Source organism: Arachis ipaensis, chromosome B09 (genome assembly GCF_000816755.2).
Source record: "Arachis ipaensis cultivar K30076 chromosome B09, Araip1.1, whole genome shotgun sequence".
Classification (NCBI taxonomy): Eukaryota; Viridiplantae; Streptophyta; class Magnoliopsida; order Fabales; family Fabaceae; genus Arachis; species Arachis ipaensis.
The window spans coordinates 30,074,038-30,097,353 of NC_029793.2; the positions used below are offsets into that span (position 1 = coordinate 30,074,038).

General features: G+C 37.1%; 2 protein-coding genes across 2 annotated transcripts; both read right to left on the reverse strand.

Annotated features, from left to right (window-relative positions):
- LOC107615359 (adenylate cyclase, terminal-differentiation specific-like) lies at nucleotides 2,836-10,120 on the reverse strand. Its single transcript, XM_016317428.1, has 4 exons — nucleotides 9,347-10,120; nucleotides 4,166-4,309; nucleotides 3,635-4,009; nucleotides 2,836-2,970 (listed from the first exon to the last, which is right to left on the reverse strand). The coding sequence occupies exons 1-4, from the start codon at nucleotides 10,118-10,120 to the stop codon at nucleotides 2,836-2,838; spliced, it is 1,428 nt and encodes a 475-aa protein (XP_016172914.1).
- LOC107615358 lies at nucleotides 12,539-12,895 on the reverse strand. Its single transcript, XM_016317427.1, has one exon. The coding sequence runs from the start codon at nucleotides 12,893-12,895 to the stop codon at nucleotides 12,539-12,541; it is 357 nt and encodes a 118-aa protein (XP_016172913.1).

The following is a 23,316-nucleotide window of genomic DNA, read 5'->3' on the forward strand; positions in this document are numbered from 1 at the left end:
TTAAATGTTAGCAATAATTTCGAAAATTATGAATTAAAAATAAGAAAAATATTTTGAAAACTAATTTTAAAATTTTCGAAAACATTAAAAGAAAAAATGAAAAAGATTTTGAAAAATTTTAAGAAAGAATTCAAAAATATTAAAAGAAAAATGAAAAAGGTTTGATTTTGAAAAAGATTTGGAAAGATAGAATTTTTAAATTGAAATTTTGACTTGACTAACAAGAAACAACTAAATTTTAAAATTGTTGACAAAGTCAACTCAAAATTTCGAAAATTTATGAGTAGAATAAGGGAAAGATATTATTTTTGATTTTTTTGAATTAATGAAGAAAGAGAAAAACAACAAAATGACACAAAACATGAAAATTTAAGATCAAAACAAATAATGCATGCAAGAACACTTTGAATGTCAAGATGAACACCAAGAACACTTTGAATGTCAAGATGAATACCAAGAACACTTTGAAGATCATGATGAACATCAAGAACATATTTTTGAAAAATTTTAAGAAAAGAAAGATATGCAAGACACTAAACTTAAAAATTTTTGACTTTTAAACACAATGAATTCGAAAATGCACAAAAAAAATAAGAAAAGACACAAAACAAGAAAATTTAAAGATCAAACAAGCAAAATCATCAAGAACAACTTGAAGATCAATGAAGAACACAATGCATATATTTTCAAAAATTAAAGAAAAATTAAAACATGCAATTGACACCAAACTTAAAATTTGACACTAGACTCAAACAAGAAACACAAAATTTTTTGGTTTTTATGATTTTATTAAATTTTGTTGTATTTTTTTCGAAATTAAAAATAAAAAGCTTAAACATAAAATAAAATTACCCAATCTAAGCAACAAGATGAACCGTCAGTTGTCCAAACTCGAACAATCCCCGGCAATGGCGCCAAAAACTTGGTGCACGAAATTGTGATTCACACTTTTAACAACTCCGCACAACTAACCAGCAAGTGCACTGGGTCGTCCAAGTAATACCTTACATAAGTAAGGGTCGATCCCATGGAGATTGTCGGCTTGAAGCAAGCTATGGTCATCCTGTAAATCTGAGTTAGGTGGATTCAAATGGTTATGAGGTTTTGATAATTGAAAGATAAATAAAATATAAAATAAAATAAAGTTACTTATGTAATTCATTAGTGGGAATTTCAGAGAAGCGTTTGGAGATGCTTTGTTGCTTCTGAACCTCTGATTTCCTACTGCCTTCTTCCAATCATGTGTGCTCCCTTCCATGGCAAGCTGTATGATCCTCTCGGATGAAAAATACCAGGTACGATCTCTGTACGGCTAATCAACTGTCAGATTTCTCGTCTCGGATGAAAATTACCATGTACAGCTACCGCACGGCTAATCATCTGTTGATTCCCACTAGCGTCGGAATAGGACCTCTCTATCCTTTTGCACACTGTCACTGCACCCAACATTCGCAGGTTTGAAGCTCGTCACAGTCATCCCTTCCCAGATCCTACTCGGAATACCACAGACAAGGTTTAGCCTTTTCGGATCTCAGGAATGCTGCCAATGGTTCTAGCCTATACCACGAAGGTTCTAATCTTAGATTCGGATGCTCTGTTGTCAGGAGAGACGATGCAAATCGTGGATTAGAAACCCAAGAGAATATACTCCGGCTGTCGTCCAATGACTACGTTGAACATCATGTAGACCGCTTGTTGTTGTCAGGCACGCGGATCTTAGCTAAGCGAATAATAAAGATAGTGGGTGATTGTCACGGGTCATCCCTTTATTCTGACTTAACTGAATTAAGTACAAGAGTATATCTTGGAGAAGAAGTAAGCGTGAATTGAAAGAGAAACAATAGTACTTGCATTAATTCATGAAGAACAGCAGAGCTCCACACCTTAATCTATGGGGTGTAGAAACTCCATCGTAGAAAATACATAAGTGAAAAGAGGTCTAGGCATGGCCGAATGGCCAGCCTCTCAAAGAGGTTCCAAATGTCCAAAGTCTTAGGGTTGACAAAGGATATGAATACAATAGTAAAAAGTGCTATTTATACTAAACTAGTTACTATGGATTACAGAAAATAGGCAACTAAGTACAGATAGTGCAGAAATCCACTTCCGGAACCCACTTGATGTGTGCTTGGGCTGAGCATTGAAGCTTTCGTGTGCATAGGCCATTCTTGGAGTTAAACGCCAGCTTGGGTGCCAGTTTGGGCGTTTAACTCCAGTTTTGGTGCCAGTTCTGGCGTTTTGCGCCAGAAAGTTTTTGGCTGGCTTTTGGCGCCAGTTTGGGCCTTCAAATCTTGGGTAAAGTATGAACTATTATATATTTCTGGAAAGCCCAAGATATCTACTTTCCAATGCAATTGAGAGCGCGCTAATTGGGTTTTCGTAGCTCCAAAAAATCCACTTCGCGTGCAGGAGGGTCAGAATCCAACAGCATCTGCAGTCCTTTCTCAGCCTCTGAGTCAAATTTTTGCTCAGGTCCCTCAATTTCAGCCAGAAAATATCTGAAATTATAGAAAAATACACAAACTCATACTAAAGTCTAGAAATGTGATTTTTGCATAAAAACTAATAAAAATATAATAAAAAGTAACTAAAAGATACTAAAAACTATATAAAAATAATGTCAAAAAGGGTATAAATTATCCGCTCATCACTTCCTCACAAGGTTTCAAGGAAGAGCTAATAATCACTGTATATGACTCATTTTCACCTAAGAACACATGTTTCAAAGAAGGAGGCAAAGGCTTTAGCTCAAGCTTGGGGACTTCTTCCTCCACCTTAGGCGTGTTCAGCATGTTCTTCTGGGATGGTGAATCATCAATCTCAAGTAATTCATACTCAGAGAAGATCCAGAATATCATCAAGTACCTCGGCTTCTAGTACCTCTTGAATAAGTGGCTCAACAACATCAACTCTCATACATCCTTCAGAATCATTAGGGTATTTGATGGCTTCAAATACATTAAAGACCACCTGTTCTTCATTGACCCTTAGGGTTAATTCACCCTTTTGCACATCAATCAGAGCTCTACCTGTAGCTAAAAAGGGTCTTCCCAGAATAATAGAGGACTTTTTATCCTCTTCCCTATCCAATATAACAAAATCAACAGGAAAAATAAATGGCCCCACTTTCACAAGTAAATCCTCAACAACCCCCACAGGAAATTTAATAGAGAGATCAGCAAGTTGAAGAGAAATACGAGTGGGTTTTACCTCCTCAATTTGGAGCTTTTTCATCACTGAAAGTCGCATGAGGTTGATGCTAGCTCCAAGGTCACACAAAGCTCTCTAAATAGTGACATCTCCAATGGTGCAAGGAATTACAAAGCTTCCTGGATCCTGCATCTTCGCAGGAAGGTTATGTTTAATAATAGCGTTGCATTCCTTAGTTAACACCACTGTCTCTTTTTTCCTTTCAATTCCTCTTGTTAGTCAACATTTCTTTCATGAATTTAGCATAGAGAGGAATTTGCTCAAGAGCCTCAGCAAAAGGAATGTTGATCTGAAGCTTCTTGAAGATTTCTAAAAGTCTAGAAAATTTCTTGTCTTTGGAAGCCTTCTGAAGTCTCTGAGGATATGGCATTTTAGGCTTGTACTCAGGAGCTTTTGGCAATGTAGGATGAGTGTCAAGAGAGACTGGGAATGGATTGTCTGCATGCCTAGGAGGGTCGTGCTCCACCTCTTCTTTCTTCTCCTCTGGAGCTTCTTTTTCAACTAGCTCCTTATTGACCTTAGTCTCAGAACCAGGTACTTTAGCACTTCTCAATTGAATGGCCTTGTAGTCTTCTCTTGGGTTCACTACTGTATCACCAGGAAATGTACTTGGAGGCCTCTCAGGTATTTGCTTGCTCAACTGGCCTACTTGCACCTCCAACTTTCTGAGGGAAGCTCTAGTTTCCTGCATAAAATTATTCAGTACTGCTTCCAAACCAGTGTTCTTCTGGGGCTGAGAATTTGTCTGCTGAGATGGTTGTTGTTGATGAGACTGAAACTGACGGTTATTATGATTATTCTACAGGAAACCACCCTGAGAATTATTGTTAAGATTCTGTGATCTCTAAGGTTTCTCTCTCCACCCAAAATTTGGGTGATTTCTCTACCCCTGATTATAGGTCTTAGATTATGGATCATTATTGGGGTTTCTAGGAGCATTCCTCATCTAATTGACATGTTCAGAAGAAGATTGAGCATAATCATAATTCTCATCTTTCATATAGCTACCAGTCATGTCAAAAGGGGCCTCTTGAGGTGCATTCTGAGTGTTGACAGCTGAAACCTGCATTCTGCTCAATTGTTGAGTAATCAAATTCATCTGTTGAGACAAAATTTTGTTCTGAGCAAGAAGAGCATCAAAAGCTTCTACTTCCAAAATGCCTTTCTTCTAAGGGGTCCCAGAGTTCATAGGATTCCTGTTAGATGAGTATAAATATTGGTTGTTAGCAACCAACTCAATAAGCTCAGTTGTCTCCTCTGGAGTCTTTTTCATGTGCAATGAACCACCTGTAGAATTATCTAAACACATTTTGGACATTTCACATAAGTCCTCATAAAAGATATCCAGCTGAGTCCATTTAGAAAATATGTTCGGAGAGCATTGCCTGGTCAGTAGCGTGAATCTCTCCCAGGTTTCATAAAGGGTCTCACCATCTTTCTGTCTGAAGGTCTAAACCTCTACCCTTAGCTTAGTCAGCTTTTGTGGTGGGAAAAATTTAGTCAGAAATCTAGTGACCACCTTATTCCAAGTATCCAGACTCTCCTTGGGTTGAGAATCTAACCATAGCTTTGCTCTATCCCTCACAACAAATAGGAAGAGCATGAGTTTGTATACCTCAGGATTCACTCTATTACTCTTCGCAGTATCACAAATCTACAGAAAATAAGAAATAAACTGATTTGGGTCTTCCTGAGGGAGTCCATGATACTGACAATTTTGTTGCACAAGAGTGACCAACTGAGGCTTCAGTTCAAAGTTGTTTTCAGCTATATGAGGCACCACAATACTTTTCCATAAAGATCTGCATTGGGGGCAGTGTATGAGCCAAGCACTCTTCTAGGTTGTTCATTCTCATTCAGATTTGCCATATTAGCATTCACAGCACGATTATGATCCATGGTGGACTCTGCAGCTTTCCTTTCAAGAGTTTCACTTAGATTTTCACTAGCTTTGTAAAGCCTAGCTTGTTGCAAACGCCGCCTCAAAGTCCTTTCAGGTTTAGGATCAAAGTCTGTAAGAGGTTCTTTGTCTTTATTCCTGCTCATAAACAGACAGAAGACAAGAAAATGGGATTCTCTACGTCAGAGTATAGAGAATTCCCAGTGAGGTAACCTGTGTAAAGAAATAAAATAAAACACTTACTAATTAAGGCTAAAAATGTTCAAAAATGATGACTAAAATTAAGCTAGGACTTTCGAAATTTAATAAGAAAATTAAACAGAAAAATTAAAATAAAATTAACTAGGTAACACCAAACTTAATTTCAGAAATTAAGGAAAATAATAGTACTAAATTTTGTGAAAATTATAAAGCAAAAATTAAAATAAATTAAACCAAAATTCCTAATCTAAGCAATCAAACAACTAATAGTTGTTAATCACAGTCAATTACCGGCAACAGTGCCAAAAACTTGGTGCGAAATTTATAACCCAAAAACTAATCGGCAAGTGCACCGGGTCGTACCAAGTAGTACCTCAAGTGAATGAGGGTCGATCCCACGAGGATTGATGGATTAAGCAACAATGGTTAAGTGATTTACTTGGTTAGACAAAAAGAAAAGAGTATTGAGAGTTAAAATGCATCAAACAGTAATTCGGAGAATTAGAAAATAAGCAGTAAATTGAGGTAAAATATATATGGAGAAAACAGTTAAGACTTCAAAGATATCTATCTTCTGGATTGACTTTTCTTACTAACTATTTTAATCATGCAAGATTCAATTCATGGCAAACTATATGTGACAAAACCCTAATTCCTTAGACCTTTTTAGTCTCCTCTAAACTTCATCAACCGCCAATTCCTTGGTCACTTAATTCCAATTAAAGAGTAAAGTTCAAATCTAGTTTATATGCCACAGAAAATCTAATTACCCAAATATAAGAGGATTATATGTCACGTATCCCGTTAAGTCCAGATAATTAGAAATTTAGAAGAAATTTCTTTCAAGCTATTTTTCAAGTAAAGAGCTTTTCCAAGTTATACAAGAACTCAATTAGAACAGGGGTCATAATTCCGTTCCACCCAAATTTATAAGATAAAGAACGAAAAAAATTCTTGAAATAGAAATTAGTACATGAATTAAAATAGAAAAGTAATAGTATCAATCTATACAACAGACAGAGCTCCTAACCTTAACAGTGGAGGTGATGAGGGAAAAACGATTCCACACAAACTCACCGGCAAGTGTACCGGGTCGCATCAAGTAGACAAGAGTGGGGTCGATCCCACAGGGATTGATGGATTGAGCAACTTTAGTTAGGTCATGAATTTAGTTAAGCGAATATTTGTTGATTTGAGTGAAACTTGGTTAACAGAAGTAAAATTGCAAGAAAATAAAAGTGCAGAAAGTAAATTGGGCAGAAAAGTAAAAGGCAGAAGAAGTAAATTGCAGAAACTTAAAGTGCAAGAAAGTAAAAGAGCTGAAACTTAAATTGCAAGAAATGTAAATAACTGAAACTTAAAGTGCAAGAAATTTAAATTTGCTGAATCTAAATTGACAAGAAACCTCAATTACATCAAGAATAAAGGGATTTGGGTACTGGGATTCAAAATTGAGCTAGAATCTGTAAATTTAAGTAAATCAGAGAACTATGAGATGAAGAGGTTCAGATCTAGATCTCAGTAGCAAAATAGAAATGGAAAATTTGCAAAGGAGTCAAAACGGAATGAGAACTTGGATCAGATCTAAAATCTTAAAGAGAAATCAACAATTTTCCTTCAAATAACAAAACAGAAAGAAACTCAAATCTCAATTGCTCACTTGACCAAAATAGAAAAGAAGAAATTATAGAAGAAGTTAAATGAAAATAGAACAGAAGATCCAGATCCAACTTCAAATTCTTAGAACAATAAACAAGAAAATTTAAAAGATGATTCTCAGATGAAGAAATTCAGTGGTGTTCTTCAATCTGAATCCAAAATCCCAAAGCCAGAAAATAGAATAGAAGGTGCCGAAGAAGAACAAACAGAAAGAAAGCTTAGATCTAATCCCAATTCCCAAATTCAAAAGAAAATTATCAGAGAGCCAAAAGTAAAAGTCAAAACAAAAAAAATGAAGTAAAAGTCCTTCTCAAATCAAAATTGCTCCTATTTATACACTTTCTATTTTAGTCATTAAGCACTTTGGAATGGGCCTTTGGGTTTGTGAAGAAATGGATCAAAAATGCCACTTGGTGGCATGGGTCAGGGTGCATTTTGTGAAGCTCCAGTGGAGCGTTAAGTTCACTTTGTGAACTCCACGTTCACTTTGCCTGCATGCTTCCTCACGTGCGCTTTTCTCACTACTAGCGTTCCCTTAGTGAACGCCAAGTTCACTTGTTGAACGTTGCACCATTTGGTGCGTGGGCTGGCCTTCACTAGCGTTGCATTAGTGAACTCCAAGTTCACTCATTGAGCGTTGCTTGGTGCGTGCCTTCCTTGCCTCCCATTTGTGAAAGTCACGAAAAAGGTGACTTATTGAGCGCCAAGTTCACTTTTTGAGCGCTACCCTTTTGCTTCCTTGGTGTGTGATGGAACAAGCTTTCTCCCCAAGGTTGAAAGGCACGAAAATGTTGGAAAAGTGAGCGCTACGTTGAGTATTTGAGCGCTGGCTCTAGTACGGATGGCCAAAAGCTTACCTCCCAGGCTGAACTTCACAAAAACGTTCACAAAGTGAACGCCACGTTTACTTTCAAAGTGAACGCTATCCCAAAAGCGTTGTTGAGTGTGGCGTTCACAAAGAGAACGTAACGCTTCCCTGATTGCTTCCCTTCCTTTCTCATTTCTTCACCTACAAGCAACCAAACAACCAATCAAAGTTTCACCAAAATCACAAGATCTTTGCATCATTGATAAAATTAATTAATTCTAGCATAAAACCTATAATTTTGTGTAAAATAAATGATGTTTGATTGATTCAACATAATCATGAAAATCCACTCTAATCACTTACTTATTGTGTAAGAAAGTGCATAAAACCTATTGAAACAAATGAAAAATGCTTGTAAAACTAGCATAAGATGACTTGTCATCACAACACCAAACTTAAATCTTGCTTGTCCCCAAGCAAGCACTAAACATGAGAAGAAATGAAATGAAATAGAGAAGAATATATCCTTATTAAGCAGGTAATTGAATTAAGACTATGGGATTTTATGCAGACAAGATGCAGCTCACTTATTCTTTGCTGATAGATAAAAAATGTTTCTTTGAGGATTCACTAAAGTTGCTGTTAGAATTCCTTGCTCTTTGATTGATCCCTTTTTGATTTTTCCTTATTTCTTTTGCTTAGAAAGCTTATTTCTCAATGGTAGCAAAGTGTCAAGTGTTGCAGCAGCCTTTTGGCTCAATTTTTCTCAACACTTCTTCACTACAGACACTTGGCTCATAATTCTTCTTAGGAACATTGATGCCTAGCACCTCATTGGGTTACTAAATGCTTTGTAACTAGGTTGCTCTTGATAATGGACTTTCGGTTGGTAATCCTGGATTATTTAATCCAAGTTACCAAGTTTTAAAAGACTCCTCAGAACCTAATTGTCCAAGCATATCCTAGTACAAGAAGCACCACAGGCATATGTCCTAAGGTCCAAGCTATTGGTGTCTAGCCTTATTATTTGTTTCTTTCTTTCTTGTTGCCAATCCTTGGCTTTTCTTTTCTTTTTCGTTCTTACTTTTCTTCAATTTCCAGGGATGTTCATTACTAAAAGGTTTTATAACAGCAACTAAGTTCACACTACAAAGAACATTCTATTTTGCAGCTTTTATTATTGAGCTTATCATCCAATCAAGCAATTACCACCACAAGACTTTATTCTAATTCCTACTACATTGGACAGTCACTTTCTATTTTAAACATTTTCTCTTATTGATGCAAAAGGAAAACAAGACATGAATTTAATGTAGATGAGTGATAACAAGCATTATGCAGATCCTAAGAAATCTACTCAAGATATGAAATTGCAGAAAATAAAATATTTGGAGGCATATCATGTTTCAGATATGCATCATCCTTATTCAATTAAAACTATAAAAGAGACTCCACCACCTCTAGTTGTTATGCTCTTTTCCTCTGCTGGATTCTCCTTTCTTCTTTCGTTTCTTGCTTGTTTCTTGAGGTTCCTCAACAGGGCATCTACGATCCCAAATGTGGTTTACCTGACCCCAGAGCCCAGCATCCTTCAATCCTTGTTGCATGTGTGCTGTATTTTTCTTGGCTTTTGCTCTCTGATTGTCTACCAATTCTTGGCATTGAACATATGGCTTAATCTCTTGGTTTAATATTGGCATGCCACTGACCACATAGTCCAACTTTGCTTGAGTTTCTATATCATACTCCATCCTGTCCAAGTTCCTATGCTCTCCAATTGTATGATATATATTCTTCCATTGGTAAAGATTTTGGATGTACTCTCCTTGCTTGGCTTGTTGTAGGGACAATCTGTTAAATGATTCTTGAGAGTGTGCTGATTGTTCCCTTTGCCAATCAAAAGTTATTGCTTGAAACTCTCTCTGTTGATCCAACATCTTGAGCTGGAAGTTTTCTTGCTTCTCCATCATTTGCTGCTGCCAATGCTCTTGTTGCTCTTGGGCTTTCAAGTACTGCTCTTGTTGCTTCAAATATTGCTCCTGTTGTTGCTCCTGTGCTCTCATGTATTGTTGAGACATTTCTTTAATGGATCTTTGTATTTGGCTTAAGTCCATTGCACCAGAAGCTTGTTCTTCCTCTATTTGTGGTCTCCTCCTTCTTCCTTGAGCTCTTCTCTCCTCCTGAGTTTCAGGGATACCATCCATTTTTTTCTTGGTAATTTCTCTGCCTCCCTTTACCCAATCTATATCTGCATCCTCAAAGAGTACTCCTGCTCTATTGCACAGCCTCAGAATGGTACTTGGATGGCCAAGTCTGCTTGATTTGCCAGTGTCCTCAGCCATTTCTTGAATGCTATCTCCTAAGTATGCAATATGTCAGAATTGCTCTCTTTATGGTGACCTCAGATGTATTTGCAGTGTGGAGTATGGATCTTCTCACTATCTCATTCCATCCTTTGGCCTCAGGTATGAGATCCATTCTCTTCAAGTGGCTTAGAGCTCCCTCAGAGTCCCTTTCCCAGTCTTTGCCTTCAAAGCATAAACCATGTAATATCTCATCAGGATCACTTTCACCTGCCATTCTTTCATCAAAGCTGGGTTCTCCATAGGGTATCACTCTTATTTGGAGGACCTCATGATGGATGGTGGGCTGAAATCTACCTCAACCCCCCTAACGTAGCTCTTATAGGGAGGGCTAGTCTTGTTTGACCTCACAGCATTTGCATAGAACTCTCTTATCATGGTTGCACTTATGTCTGTGAGAGGTTCACATAGAAATTTCCATCTCCTTTCTACGGTTATTCTTCTCATGATGGGGTATTCTCCATCTTTCAATCTGAAGCCCATCTCTAGAATGACCTCCTTTGATTCCATTAACCTGTGATATCTTGATTCATGAAATTGAGACTTAAATCTCTTGGTATCATAGGTTAGTGGTTCGGCTATAGCTGGTTCCTTTCCTTTCCTTCTTTTGGAACTTGATGAAGCCATGAATTAGGAAAGAAGGAAGAAGAAAAGATAGGCTAAAATTCGGTTAAGGCACAGTTTAGAATGGAGGGGAGAAGGAGTTGGGTATTGTGTGGTATCTTTGGGTAAGAGAAGAATGATGTAAATGATATGGAGGACTTTTATGAAGAAAGTAGTGGTATGTGGCTTAAGAAGTGTCACTGCCAATTTATAGAAGGGAAGGCATTGTTGGAGAAAGGCATTGGTTCGGTTGTGTAGCAATGAAGGGTGAGGATTGAGCATGCCTTGATGGAATGAACGGCTTGCATATAGAGATGAATGAAGACAAGGATTGCTCCTTCATTGGGCACATGGTTTGGCCTCCTAGGTGCTGATTCCTGCAGCGTTGAGCTTTCCAAGCATGCACATGTGACTTGCTTTTTGTCCTTTCTTCAAATTTTCATCATCCCTATCCACGTGAATCAAGCAAATAGTGAGTTCACACTTTGAATTCAATACGGTGGAGTGAAGAGTAATGAAGAAAAACAAAATTTATTATATGTTTCTTATTTATGAATAACCAATTATGCCCCTTAGACATTGAACAAAATTTTGGTGAACACCAAACTTGTTTCCTTCTAAGTATTCCATATAAAATCCAATGAATATCTGTCATAATTGGTATATTCATTATAAGAAACATTTTATTTGCTACCATGCTACCATAAACTCATAAAATGATGCAATGTATGGTTTATCTATTCATGAATTTGAGCCTTTGAGTAAAAATGATTTTCTTAAAATTCATAGCATATATAGACACCAAACTTAAGGTTTGGCTATATACTTAAACAAAATGAATGAGTATATATCCCAAAATGGTTCTATGATCAATTATGCATGAAAAGATATTTTAAAGTGCCTTTAGGCACACTAAACTCGGGAATCAAACATATGCTTCAAAATGATGTGTGTAGTTATCAAATCCACTCATGAGAGCTCAAATTTATACTAGAAGAACCATTGATTTTTGAAATTAAAATAAAAGCAATAATATTAAATCATGGGCTGCCTCCTATGGAGCGTTCTTTTATTGTCACTAGCTTGACATTGGTCCCTTGTTAGGGTGGTTGATGATTGTGGTGCCTCATTTTGTCCCCTCTCACTGTGAGCCTTCTTCCTGTGCGTTGATGATCAATCTCCATATGCTCCAGTGAGAGTATCTTATTGACAATGTAGTAATCATCAGTTTGTGGATCTGTCTCCGACTACTGGTATATCAATCTTACTCTATCCCCTTTTAAGAATCCTTCAGTTGGTATCCTTTTGTTCTTCCACCCTTTTGGAATCCTTTTCTTACTCTTCTTTCCTTTCTTCAATGGTCCTTCTTTCTTTGCAATAGGTTTTATATCAGGGACCTCCTTCCCAATAATCAAATCTTCAATCTCTTCCTTCCTTCTCTTCTCATCCTTCACATGTTCCTTACCCTCTTTTTCTTCTCCACTGTCCATCTCTTGCTTTATAGGTAAACTGATGAGTGCTTCATTAGGTTTTTCTTTCCACTGTAATTCTTCTTCTTCAACCCTCATGCAGCTTTTCTCTTCAACAGTATGATGTACTTCCTGGAAGACATTTAAAGTGATCTTCTCATCATTTACCCTCAAAGTCATTTTTCCTTGTTCCACATCAATGATGGCCCTTGCTGTGGCCAGGAAAGGTCTTCCCAATATAATAGAGTCATTACCCTCTTCACCTAAGTCCAGGATTACAAAATCTGCTGGAAATATGAATTTTCCTACTCTAACCAAGAGATTTTCAATCACCCCTCTTGGGAATTACCAGATATCTATCCACTAGCTCCAATGACATCTGTGTAGGATTTACTTCTTCTATACATAGCCTTCTCATCATAGACATAGGCATCAGATTGATACTGGATCCTAAATCACACAGTGCCTTGTCAATGATTATGTTACCAATGGTACAAGGCAAGAAGAAGCTCCCAGGGTCTTTGAGTTTTGGTAGGATGTCTTCTTGGATCACTACACTACATTCTTGGGTTAAGATCACTGTCTCCTTCTCATTCCAGCTCCTTTTCTTATTGATGAGCTCTTTGAGGAATTTTGCATATAGAGGCATTTGTTCTAGAGCTTCAGCAAGCGGAATGTTCATCTTCAGCTTCTTAAAAACTTCTAAAAACTTGGGGAACTTTTGGTCTTTAAGCTCTCTGTTGAACCTTTGAGGATATGGAATGGAAGGAGTGTATGGTTTCTCCTCTTCCTAGAAGCTTCTGGAGGCTCCTCTATACTTTGCTTACCCTTCTTTGAAAATTGTGGTTGTTCCTCTTTTTTCTTGAGCTTCTCTTGGTCTTGCTTGTCTTTTTCCCCTACTTACTTCTTGCTGCTAGCCTCATCATTTTTAGCTGGCCTCTTGGTAATTTCTTTGTCATTTACCAAGGTTCTTCCACTCCTTAATTGGATTACTTTGCATTCCTCCTTGGATTGGGGATGGTGTCACTTGGTAATGCATTTGGTGCTCTTTCAGCCATTGTTTGCTTGGATATTTGGCCAATTTGCCTCTCTAGATTCTGCAGTGAAGCTTCATGGTTCTTACTGGTTAGATCTTGATGTCTCATCATCTTCTCCATCATCACTTCCAGATTGGAAATCCTTTGAGATTCTTGGGGTGGTTGCGGTTGATTGTGAGAAGCTGAGGGTGGATGAAAGTTATTTTGGTTAGTGGATGGGTTGTTGGGTAGATAGTAGTTGGATTGAGGTTGATTGTTTTGTGGTTTTCTGTACTGATTTTGGTTAGTGTTTTGATGGTTTTGATGGTTTGTGTTTCTGGAATTATTTTGGTTTGAGTTTCTTTGCCAAGGCTGCTGGTTTTGATTATCTCCCCACCTCAAATTGGGGTGGTTCCTCTAGGATGAGTTGTAGGTATCTCCATGGAACTCATTTTGTCCAACTCCTTGGTTGTGCATGTATTGGACTTGCTCAGGTTATTGCTCTTCAAAGAGTTCTTCATTCTGCCCCCACCCAGCTGGTGGTTGATTAGTTGAGTTCACTGCTGCAACTTGAAGACCATCAATCTTCTTGGCCATCATCTCCATCTGCTGTTGGATCTGTTAATGCATCACCTTGTTTTGAGCTAAAATGGTATCCACACCTTCCAGCTCCAATACACCCTTCCTTTGAGCTGGTTGGCATTGCCTTTGATGACCATAGAAGTATTGGTTGTTTGTCACAGTGTCTATAAATTTTGAGCTTGCTGTCTTCATGAGTTGCACTGAGCCTCCTGCTGAATAGTCAAGTGCCTCTTGAGCTCTCAGTGTCAATCCTTCATAGAAGTTTTGGAGTCTATCCCATTCACTGAACATTTTTGGTGGGCACTTCCTGATTAAAGCTTTGTATCTCTCTCAGGCATCATACAATGACTCTTCATCCATCTGAGTGAATGTTTGTACCTCTGTCTTCAGTCTAATCCTTTGGGGAGGATAGAACTTGGCTAGGAACTTGTTCACTAGATCCTCCCAGCTGTTGATGCTTTCTCTTGGAAATGCCTCCAACCATTGGGCAGCTTTGTCTCTCAGAAAAAATGGAAATAGCAGCAGCTTATAAATGTTTGGATGCACACCATTGGTCTTCACTGTGTCACATATCCTTAGAAAGGTGGATAGGTGCTGGTTTGGATCTTCCAAGGGGCCTCCTCCATAAGAACAGTTATTTTACACCAAAGTGATGAGTTGAGGCTTCAATTCAAAGTTGTTTGCATTGACATTTGGAGTAAGTATACTACTCCCACAGTGCTTTGGATTAGGGAAGGTGTAGGAGGCTAGAACCCTCCTTTGAGGCTGGCTATTGTTAGCCACTCCCTCTGGTGGATTAGGGGCATTCCCTTCCATCTCTTGGTTCTCATCCTCTGATTCCTCTTCACCAATGATCCCTTTTCCTCTTGCTTCTCTTTTTAGTCTTCAGAGAGTTCTCTCGTCATGGTCACAAGAGGTGGAGACCTCTCTCCTTGCTTCTGTCATACACACAAAACCAAAAACCAGAGACAATTTACTCTACTGCTAGAGTGATGTTAAGGTTAGCTTAAACAAAAACTCAAACAGTTAATGTGCTTAGTAAAAATAAAAAGAAAATGCTTAATCTAGATTATCACCCTACTTAATCATTGTCAATCTAAATCAATCCCCGGCAACTGCGCCAAAAACTTGATGAGGGAAAAACGATTCCATACAAACTCACTGGCAAATGTACTGGGTCGCATCAACTAGTAATAACTCACAAGAGTGAGGTCGATCCCACAGGGATTGATGGATTGAGCAACTTTAGTTAGGTGATGAATTTAGTTAAGCGAATATTTGATGATTTGAGTGAAACTTGGTTAACAGAAGTAAAATTGCAAGAAAATAAAAGTGCAGAAGAAGTAAAATGCAGAAACTTAAAGTGCAAGAAAATAAAAGAGCTGAAACTTAAATTGTAAGAAATGTAAATAACTAAAACTTAAAGTGCAAGAAATTTTAATTTGCTGAATCTAAATTGACAAGAAACTTAAATTGCATCAAGAATAAAGGGATTTGGGTACTGGGATTCAAAATTGAGCTGGAAACTATAAATTTAAGTAAATCAGAGAACTATGAGATGAAGAGGTTCAGATCTAGATCTCAGTAGCAAAACAGAAATAGAAAATTTGCAAAGGAGTCAAAATGGAATGAGAACTTGGATCAGATCTAAAATCTTAAAGAGAAATCAACAATTGCCTTCAAATAACAAAATAGAAAGAAACTCAAATCTCAATTGCTCACTTGACCAAAACAAAAAAGAAGAAGTTGCAGAAGAAGTTACATGAAAACAAAACAGAAGATCCGGATCCAACTTCAAATTCTTATAACAATAAACAGGAAATTTTAAAAGATGATTCTCAGATGAAGAAATTCAGTGGTGTTCTTCAATCTGAATCCAAAATCCCAAAACCAGAAAATAGAATAGAAGTTGCCGAAGAAGAACAAACAGAAAGAAAGCTTAGATCTAATCCCAATTCCCAAATTCAAAAGAAAATTAACAGAGAGCCAAAAGTAAAAGTCAAAACAAAAAAAATGAAGTAAAAGTCCTTCTCAAATCAAAATTGCTCGTATTTATACACTTTCTATTTTAGTCATTAAGCACTTTGGAATGGGCCTTTGAGTTTGTGAAGAAATGGATCCAAAATGGCACTTGGTGGCATGGGTCAGGGTGCATTTTGTGAAGCTCCAGTGGGTTAAGTTCACTTTGTGAACTCCACGTTCACTTTGCCTGCATGCTTCCTCACGTGCGCTTTTCTCACTACTAGCGTTCCCTTAGTGAACGCCAAGTTCACTTGTTGAACGTTGCACCATTTGGTGTGTGGTCTGGCCTTCACTAGCGTTGCATTAGCGAACTCCAAGTTCACTCATTGAGCGCTGCTTGGTGCATGCCTTCCTTGCCTCCCATTTGTGAAAGTCACAAAAAAGGTGACTTATTGAGCGCCAAGTTCACTTTTTGAGTGCTACCCTTTTGCTTCCTTGGTGTGTGATGGCACAAGCTTTCTCCCCAAGGTTGAAAGGCACGAAAACGTTGGAAAAGTGAGCGCTACGTTGAGTATTTGAGCGCTGGCTCTAGTACAGATGGCCAAAAGCTTACCTCCCAGGCTGAACTTCACGAAAACGTTCACAAAGTGAACGCCACATTCAATTCCAAAGTGAACGCTATCCCAAAAGCATTGCTGAGTGTGGCGTTCACAAAGAGAATGTAACGCTTCCCTGATTGCTTCCCTTTCTTTCTCATTTCTTCACCTACAAGCAACCAAACAACCAATCAAAGTTTCACCAAAATCACAAGATCTTTGCATCATTCATAAAATCAATTAATTCTAGCATAAAATCTATGATTTTGTGTAAAATAAATGATGTTTAATTGATTCAACATAATCATAAAAATCCACTCCAATCACTTACTTATTGTGCAAGAAAGTGCATAAAACCTATTGAAACAAATGAAAAATGCTTGTAAAACTAGCATAAGATGACTTGTCATCAGGAGGTTTAGTTGCTCATGGTTCAGAGAGAAAACAAGGATTCAGAAAAACTGTAAATTGCGGAATAAGGTTGACAATTAACCAACAATTAACCTTCAATTGAATTTTAATTTTGTTTGTCACAATACAAACCCAATAAAAATCGAGAGTATTTAAACCTCGGGTTGTCTCTCAAGGAATTGAAGGGAAGTGTTCATGTTATTCGTTATGAGGTAATATTTTTGGGGTTTGAAATAAGGGACAAGAAATGTAAATAGCAAGAAAGTAAAGGAAACTCAAATGGTAAAAAGGTCTTGGCAATAGTTAATGGTTAAGGATCTCTATCCTTGTCACTAACCACAACATGATAATTACAAGGATCAATCCCACATTGTCATCCCTATGTTAGAGGAATGTCAAATGGGTTCGTTTCATTAATCCTAACGCATAAGTCCTAACTAACTCACTAATTAATTTAGTGAGAGACTAGAGTCAATGGAAACAAATTATCAATCACTTAGACATTGGAAACTCAAGATCACCCAAGTTACCATCCTAAGCCAAGAATACAAAAGTCTACTCTAAACTCCAACCAAGCATTTTATCAAACACTTGGAAGGCATAAAAGAAAAGCATCATAAAAGTGCAAGAAATATAAAATCTAAACTACCAAATGCAAGAAAGTAATAATAACAACTCAAATAAACATCAATTAACATAAGAACATCAAAATTGCGTTAAAGAAAATCCAATTCCAACAGTAGTGCATGAACATAAAAGTGACAAAATAAAGGAAATAACAAGTAAAACTAAGAAAAAAAAGGTGTAGTAACAAGAAATTAAAAGAAAAACTAAATCAAAGCAAGAATTAAACCTAAACCAAAGAGGAATCTAACCTAATCTACCCTAATTCTATAGAAAAGAGAGATCTTCTCTCTCTAGAATATAACTTAAAGCATGTTTCTATTCTACTCCTAATTGCTCTCCCCTTGTTCCCTCTTGAATTCTGCATCAAATAGCTTAAAAAATGAGTTGAATTGGGCTTCTGCAGCCCCAAAAATCGCCCCCAGCGTGTTTCTTTAATGAGGTCACGTGCTGCTTGTCACGCATACGCGTCGCTTGGCGAATTTCTGGTCACGCGTACGCGTGGATCACGTGTATGCCTCGCATGGAAGATTTCGAAAACTTCATTTCTTCATGCTTTCTCCACTTTTGCATGCTTTTTCTTCATTCTTTCAATCCAATCTTTACCTTCTAAATCTGAAATCACTCAACAAACATATCAAAGTATCGAATGGAATTTAAGTGAATTAAATTTAGCAATTTAAAGGTCTAAAAAGCATGTTTTTACTCTTAAGTGAAAATTAGGAGAAATTTACAAAACCATGCTATTTCATTGAATAAATGTGAGATAAGTTGTTAAATCCACTAAATTCAACACAAGATAAACCACAAAATTGGGGTTTATCAACCTCCTCACCCTTAAACAATAGCATGTCCTCATACTAAAATCAAGAAAGAAAAGAAAGTGGTATTAACATTTATTCAAAGTAAACTACCTATATGCAACCTATCTACATGAATGCAACTACTTAGTAAAAAAATCAAATTCCAAGAATACATATATGAATATAAGGGCTAAAGTAATCACAATCAAATCAAATCCACAATTGAGTCGAGTTATTGAAAAGAATTTAACAACTTGCAAGAAAAGAGATGATCATAGGTGAAAACATGTAATTGAGCAATTGAACCCTCACCGGATGTGTATCCGCTCTAGTCGCTCAAGTGTATAGGGTTGATTCACTTAATTCTCCTCTAATCATGCTTTCCAATATTTATTTTTCATCTAATGATCAATAATTATTCAATACATGCATACAAATATCATGAGGACTTTCCACAAGGTTGTAATGGGGCTAGTATATATATATATGGCTAAATGAGCTTGAAATTTGAATCTTTGATACAATACTTAGCTACCCATTCTTCACTTTTTACACATACTTATGCATTCTTTTCAATTCACATCTCATATGCAATATTCTTATTACTTTACTTCGGGGCATTTTGTCCCCTATTTATTGCTTTTTTTTTTCTCTTTTTCTCCCTTTTTTTTCTTTATTTTTATATTTTTTTCTTTCCACAATAAAGTATATACAAAAGTATCAATGCATATGATTTTAAACATTTAATGCATGAGTATGTACCCAATTCCCAAAATCTTCAATGAAAGCCCAAAAATATACTTTTATCTCTACCAATGTTTTCACTTTTCCCACACGTAAATGATACACACTCTCACTAGTCTAAGCTAATAAAAGATCCAAATAAGGGACATTTATTGTTTTTCACTTAGGGGTAGTGATGTACTAAAATAAAGAACAAAAGGGGATTAAAATAGGCTCAAATTTGGCTAACAAAGGTGGATAAAAGGATAAGCTATTTAGGTAAGTGAGCTCAAATGAAATAAAGGCCTCAATATATAAATGCATTCATACACAAAATAATGGACATAAAGAATCAAACAAATCAAAGATTACAATCACAGAAAGAGAATAATACACATAAGAAGAAAAATATTGGTTATATGATGCAACCACATAATTAGGCTCAAAACTCACAAGCTTATCTGTTCTTAGGTCAAAAACATGTTCCACAATATATAATTCAAGCAAGTTCAATGAAAAAAATTTTTTTTTACTCATATCAATTAGAGTGTCTTATAGATAAATTCCTTGAAAAATTTTATTATTTTGACAAAGCTTATTATATATATGCAAACCAAGAAAATGCAACTAAAATTTCTAAAAGACCTAGTAATAAAATAAAATAAAATGTGAAAGTGTTAGGATTAGAAAATTTTCACCCAAAAATGGCCGATTGGTCAGACGACCTCCCCACACTTAAAAGTTTGCACCATCCTTGGTGCATTCAGAGATGAGCAAGGGGGTACGGCGACTACACGGATTGCCACCTTCAGCTAGTGGATCAACCGGTTGCTGCATGTTCTTTCTCCCGCTTTCCTTTTCGCTTATGGTGACTTATCCTGAAAATAGAAAACAAGATAACAAGACAAGTAAATGAAAAATTAAGAAAGCATATATTGTTGGAATGAGATAATGATCACTAAAATGAAGTGAGTGAATCAATATGCGACTAAGAAAAAATAGCGTGTGAGTTCTATGTTGCATGCGGTTTAGAACACACACACTAGCATAGAAAGCGATGCCACATTTGTACAAACGAGGTGTACACTTCACTCATTCTAGTGTGCTTGAAATACTTAAAAAGAAACTTGTAGGTTAAGATAAACAATAAGAAATAAAGAAGCATAAAAGCATTCAAGCAATAATCAAGCAATTGTGAATTGGATAATGAGTGGACATAGATTGATGTGCAAGGTAACTTAATGAACAAAATGAAATATAAAACTTACACATCAATCAATGACACGCTTTGAATTTTGTTTGCAACACCTAAATGACATGAAGTGGAAAAACATGGCAAGCATAGTCCACAAAGCTTAAAAAGCTCAAAAAATGTCACTAGGCAAGCTAACGATCCAATTTCACAATTTCTCAATATCAATGCATCAACTAGGTGACGAAATTAAATATCATTTATAAACAAGCATCACCAAATAAAAAATGCATCACCTACATATAATTACCTAACAATCGATAGTGAATTCAAATTACATGGTGGCTAGCTACAACATGCAACATGAAAATCCAAAAACATTCTTGAAGGCAATGTCATGAGCACTTGGTATGTACAAATATCAAGCATGAAAAACTCAATACCAAGTAACCAATTATAACCTCAATCAAAAGAGACAACAATGAATATCGACAATAATTATGCTAAAATAGCATCAACTCAGTAATCAGCAGCAATAAACAGCAATCAAGATTAATAATTTAACACTTACCACCAAAATAGAAAATTAAATAGAGAATTAAGCTAACTAACTAACTAAAGAAAATGATGGTGGATGGTAAAGAGTGGTGGTAGATGATGGTTGGAGAGGGGAAGAAGAGAAGAGAAGAGAAAAAGAAGAAAAGAAATGGATTGAAGAGAAGAAAAAAGAGTGGGTGACACAGGGCAGGATGTCACGCGTACGCGGGATGTCACGCGTACGCGGGATGTCACGCGTACGCGGGATGTCACGCGTACGCGGGATGTCACGCATACGCGGGAGTGGCAGAAATGGGATACGACGCGTACGCGTATGGTACGTGTAGGCGTGATAAAGGGAAAATATAGGGTCACTGACGAACTTGACTTCTGTCAGTAAAGAATTTTTATAAAAAAAATAATCACGTTGTAGGTATAGTTTCTAAACCAACAGAGAATCCTTTCGTACAAAAGTTTTGTTTGTCACTAAAGCAAACCAATAAAATTAATAACCGAAGTATTTAAACCTCGGGTCATTGATAAACCACTATTTTATGGTTTATCTTGTGCTCAATTGAGTGGTTTTTATCAACTCTTTACCCACTTATTCATACTATTTGCATGTTTTACATTTTCCTTCCTGATTTTGTGCTATGATTGAGAACATGCTTCTTTGGCCTTTAAATTGCTAATATTAATCCTCTCTTATTACTATTAGATGCCTTGATATGTGTGTTAAGTGATTTCAGAGATTACAGGGCAGGAATGGCTTAGAGGATGGAAAGGAAGCATGCAAAAGTGGAAGGAATACAAGAAATTGATGAAATTGCTAAGCTGTCCAGCCTGACCTCTTCACACTCAAAATAGTCATAACTTGAGCTACAAAAGTCCAAATGAGATGGTTTCAGTTGCGTTGGAAAGCTAACGTCCGGGGCTTCGCAACGATATATAATTTGCCATAGCTGCTCCGACGCCAGACGACACGAACGCGTGGATCACGCGGACGCGTGACCTGGCAGAAACACAATCCACGCAAACGCGTGGACGATGCTTCCGCGTCACTTTTTCGCGACCTGTACGTACCAGAATATGCTGGGGGCGATTTCTGGGCTATTTTTGACCCAATTTTCGGGCCGAAAAACACAGATTAGAGGCTATAAAGTGGGGGAATGCATCCAATCATCAAATCAGCTCATAATTCATAATTTTTAGTTTTAGATGTAGCTTTTAGAGAGAGAGAGAGATGCTCTCTCCTCTCTCTTAGGATTAGGATTTCTACTTTTATGCTGTTGAGTTGGATATTACTACCTCCATTGATGACTTTATTATTCTAGTTTGTTTTCTATTTCCTTACTCTTTTATATCTTTAATCCTTATTCAGAGTTACAATTGGAAAGCTTTTATGACATTATTAATGCAAAGAGTATTTTTCTATTTACCCCATTATTTATTTGGTTATCCTCAAGTATTTATTTAGTCATTTATTATATGAAATTGGCATCCATGTCAATGGAGTAGGTTCCCAACTTGATTTTGGAGTTGATTAATATTTGGAGACCCTTGAGTTGAATTACTCAAGAGTTAAATTGTAATCCGAGGATCTGATCAACCCTTTAGGCAACAACACCCTCCAAGATACCATAGACCACAACCATTCCACAATGCATGTCAAAACAACAGTTATGGTGGACCCTTCTGTGACAACCAACACCCACCTAACTGCTATAATCAAGAGCCATTCCGAGGTGCATACCAAGACGATAGATATGGTGGACCCCCATCATATACCTATGACCCACCTTCTCAACATCATTTTGGACCACCATACTCACAAGCCCCTTACCACCAAACACCCTCATATGATCCTAACCCTCATCCACCATACCAACCACCTTATGAACCATGTGAACTGATAAACCCATATTTTATGATATATTTTGTGCTTAATTTGAGTGATTTATTCAATCCTTCACCCACTTATTCATATTAATTGCATGGTTTTACTTTCCCTTCCTTATTATGTGATGTATGTAAAAAACATGTTTCCTATGCTTTAAAATTAATTATTTTAATTACCTTTATTTCCATTCGATGCCGTGATTAGTGTGTTGAGTAGTTTCAGATCTTCTAAGGCAGGAATGACTTAAAGGATGGAAAAGGAAACATACAAAAATGGAAGGAAAGCACAAAACGGAGTTTCTAAAGAAACTGGCATCCACGCGATCGCATGGGCGACGCAGACGCATGCCAAGCGCAAATCAACAGCGACGCGGCCGCATGACTGACGCGACCGCGCGCCTTAAGCAAAACACATATGACGCGGTCGCATGACCGACGCGACCGCGTGACAAGAAAAGCTCCGAATGACGCGACCGCATGACCCACACGGACGCGTGACAGAGGCCACGCACCAGAAATTGCAGAAAACACTCCCAGCAATTTCTGAAGCCCTTTTTGGCCCAAATCCAAGTCTAGAAGGCATAGATTAGAGATTATAAAGTGTGGGAATGCATCCATTCAAAGAGAGCTTGCCAATTTAGTTACTTCTCATGATTTAGATTTAGTTTTGAGAGAGTTTCTCTCCTCTCTCTCTTAGGATTTAGGACTTCTCTTAGTTTTAGGAGTGACTCTTAATCTCAGGTTTAATGTTCCTTTAC

Bases quoted from the DNA above. Each gene is read 5' to 3' on its own strand.
- LOC107615359 (XM_016317428.1), bottom strand. From the start codon at position 10,120: ATGGCTGAGGACACTGGCAAATCAAGCAGACTTGGCCATCCAAGTACC. The intron at 4,310-9,346 runs GTAAACCACATT...TTGTCTCAACAG, and splicing joins ATGCTGGGCTCTGGGGTCAG to ATGAATTTGATTACTCAACA. The intron at 4,010-4,165 runs GTCAATTAGATG...GGTTTCCTGTAG, and splicing joins CTCAATCTTCTTCTGAACAT to AATAATCATAATAACCGTCA.
- LOC107615358 (XM_016317427.1), bottom strand. From the start codon at position 12,895: ATGAACATTCCGCTTGCTGAAGCTCTAGAACAAATGCCTCTATATGCA.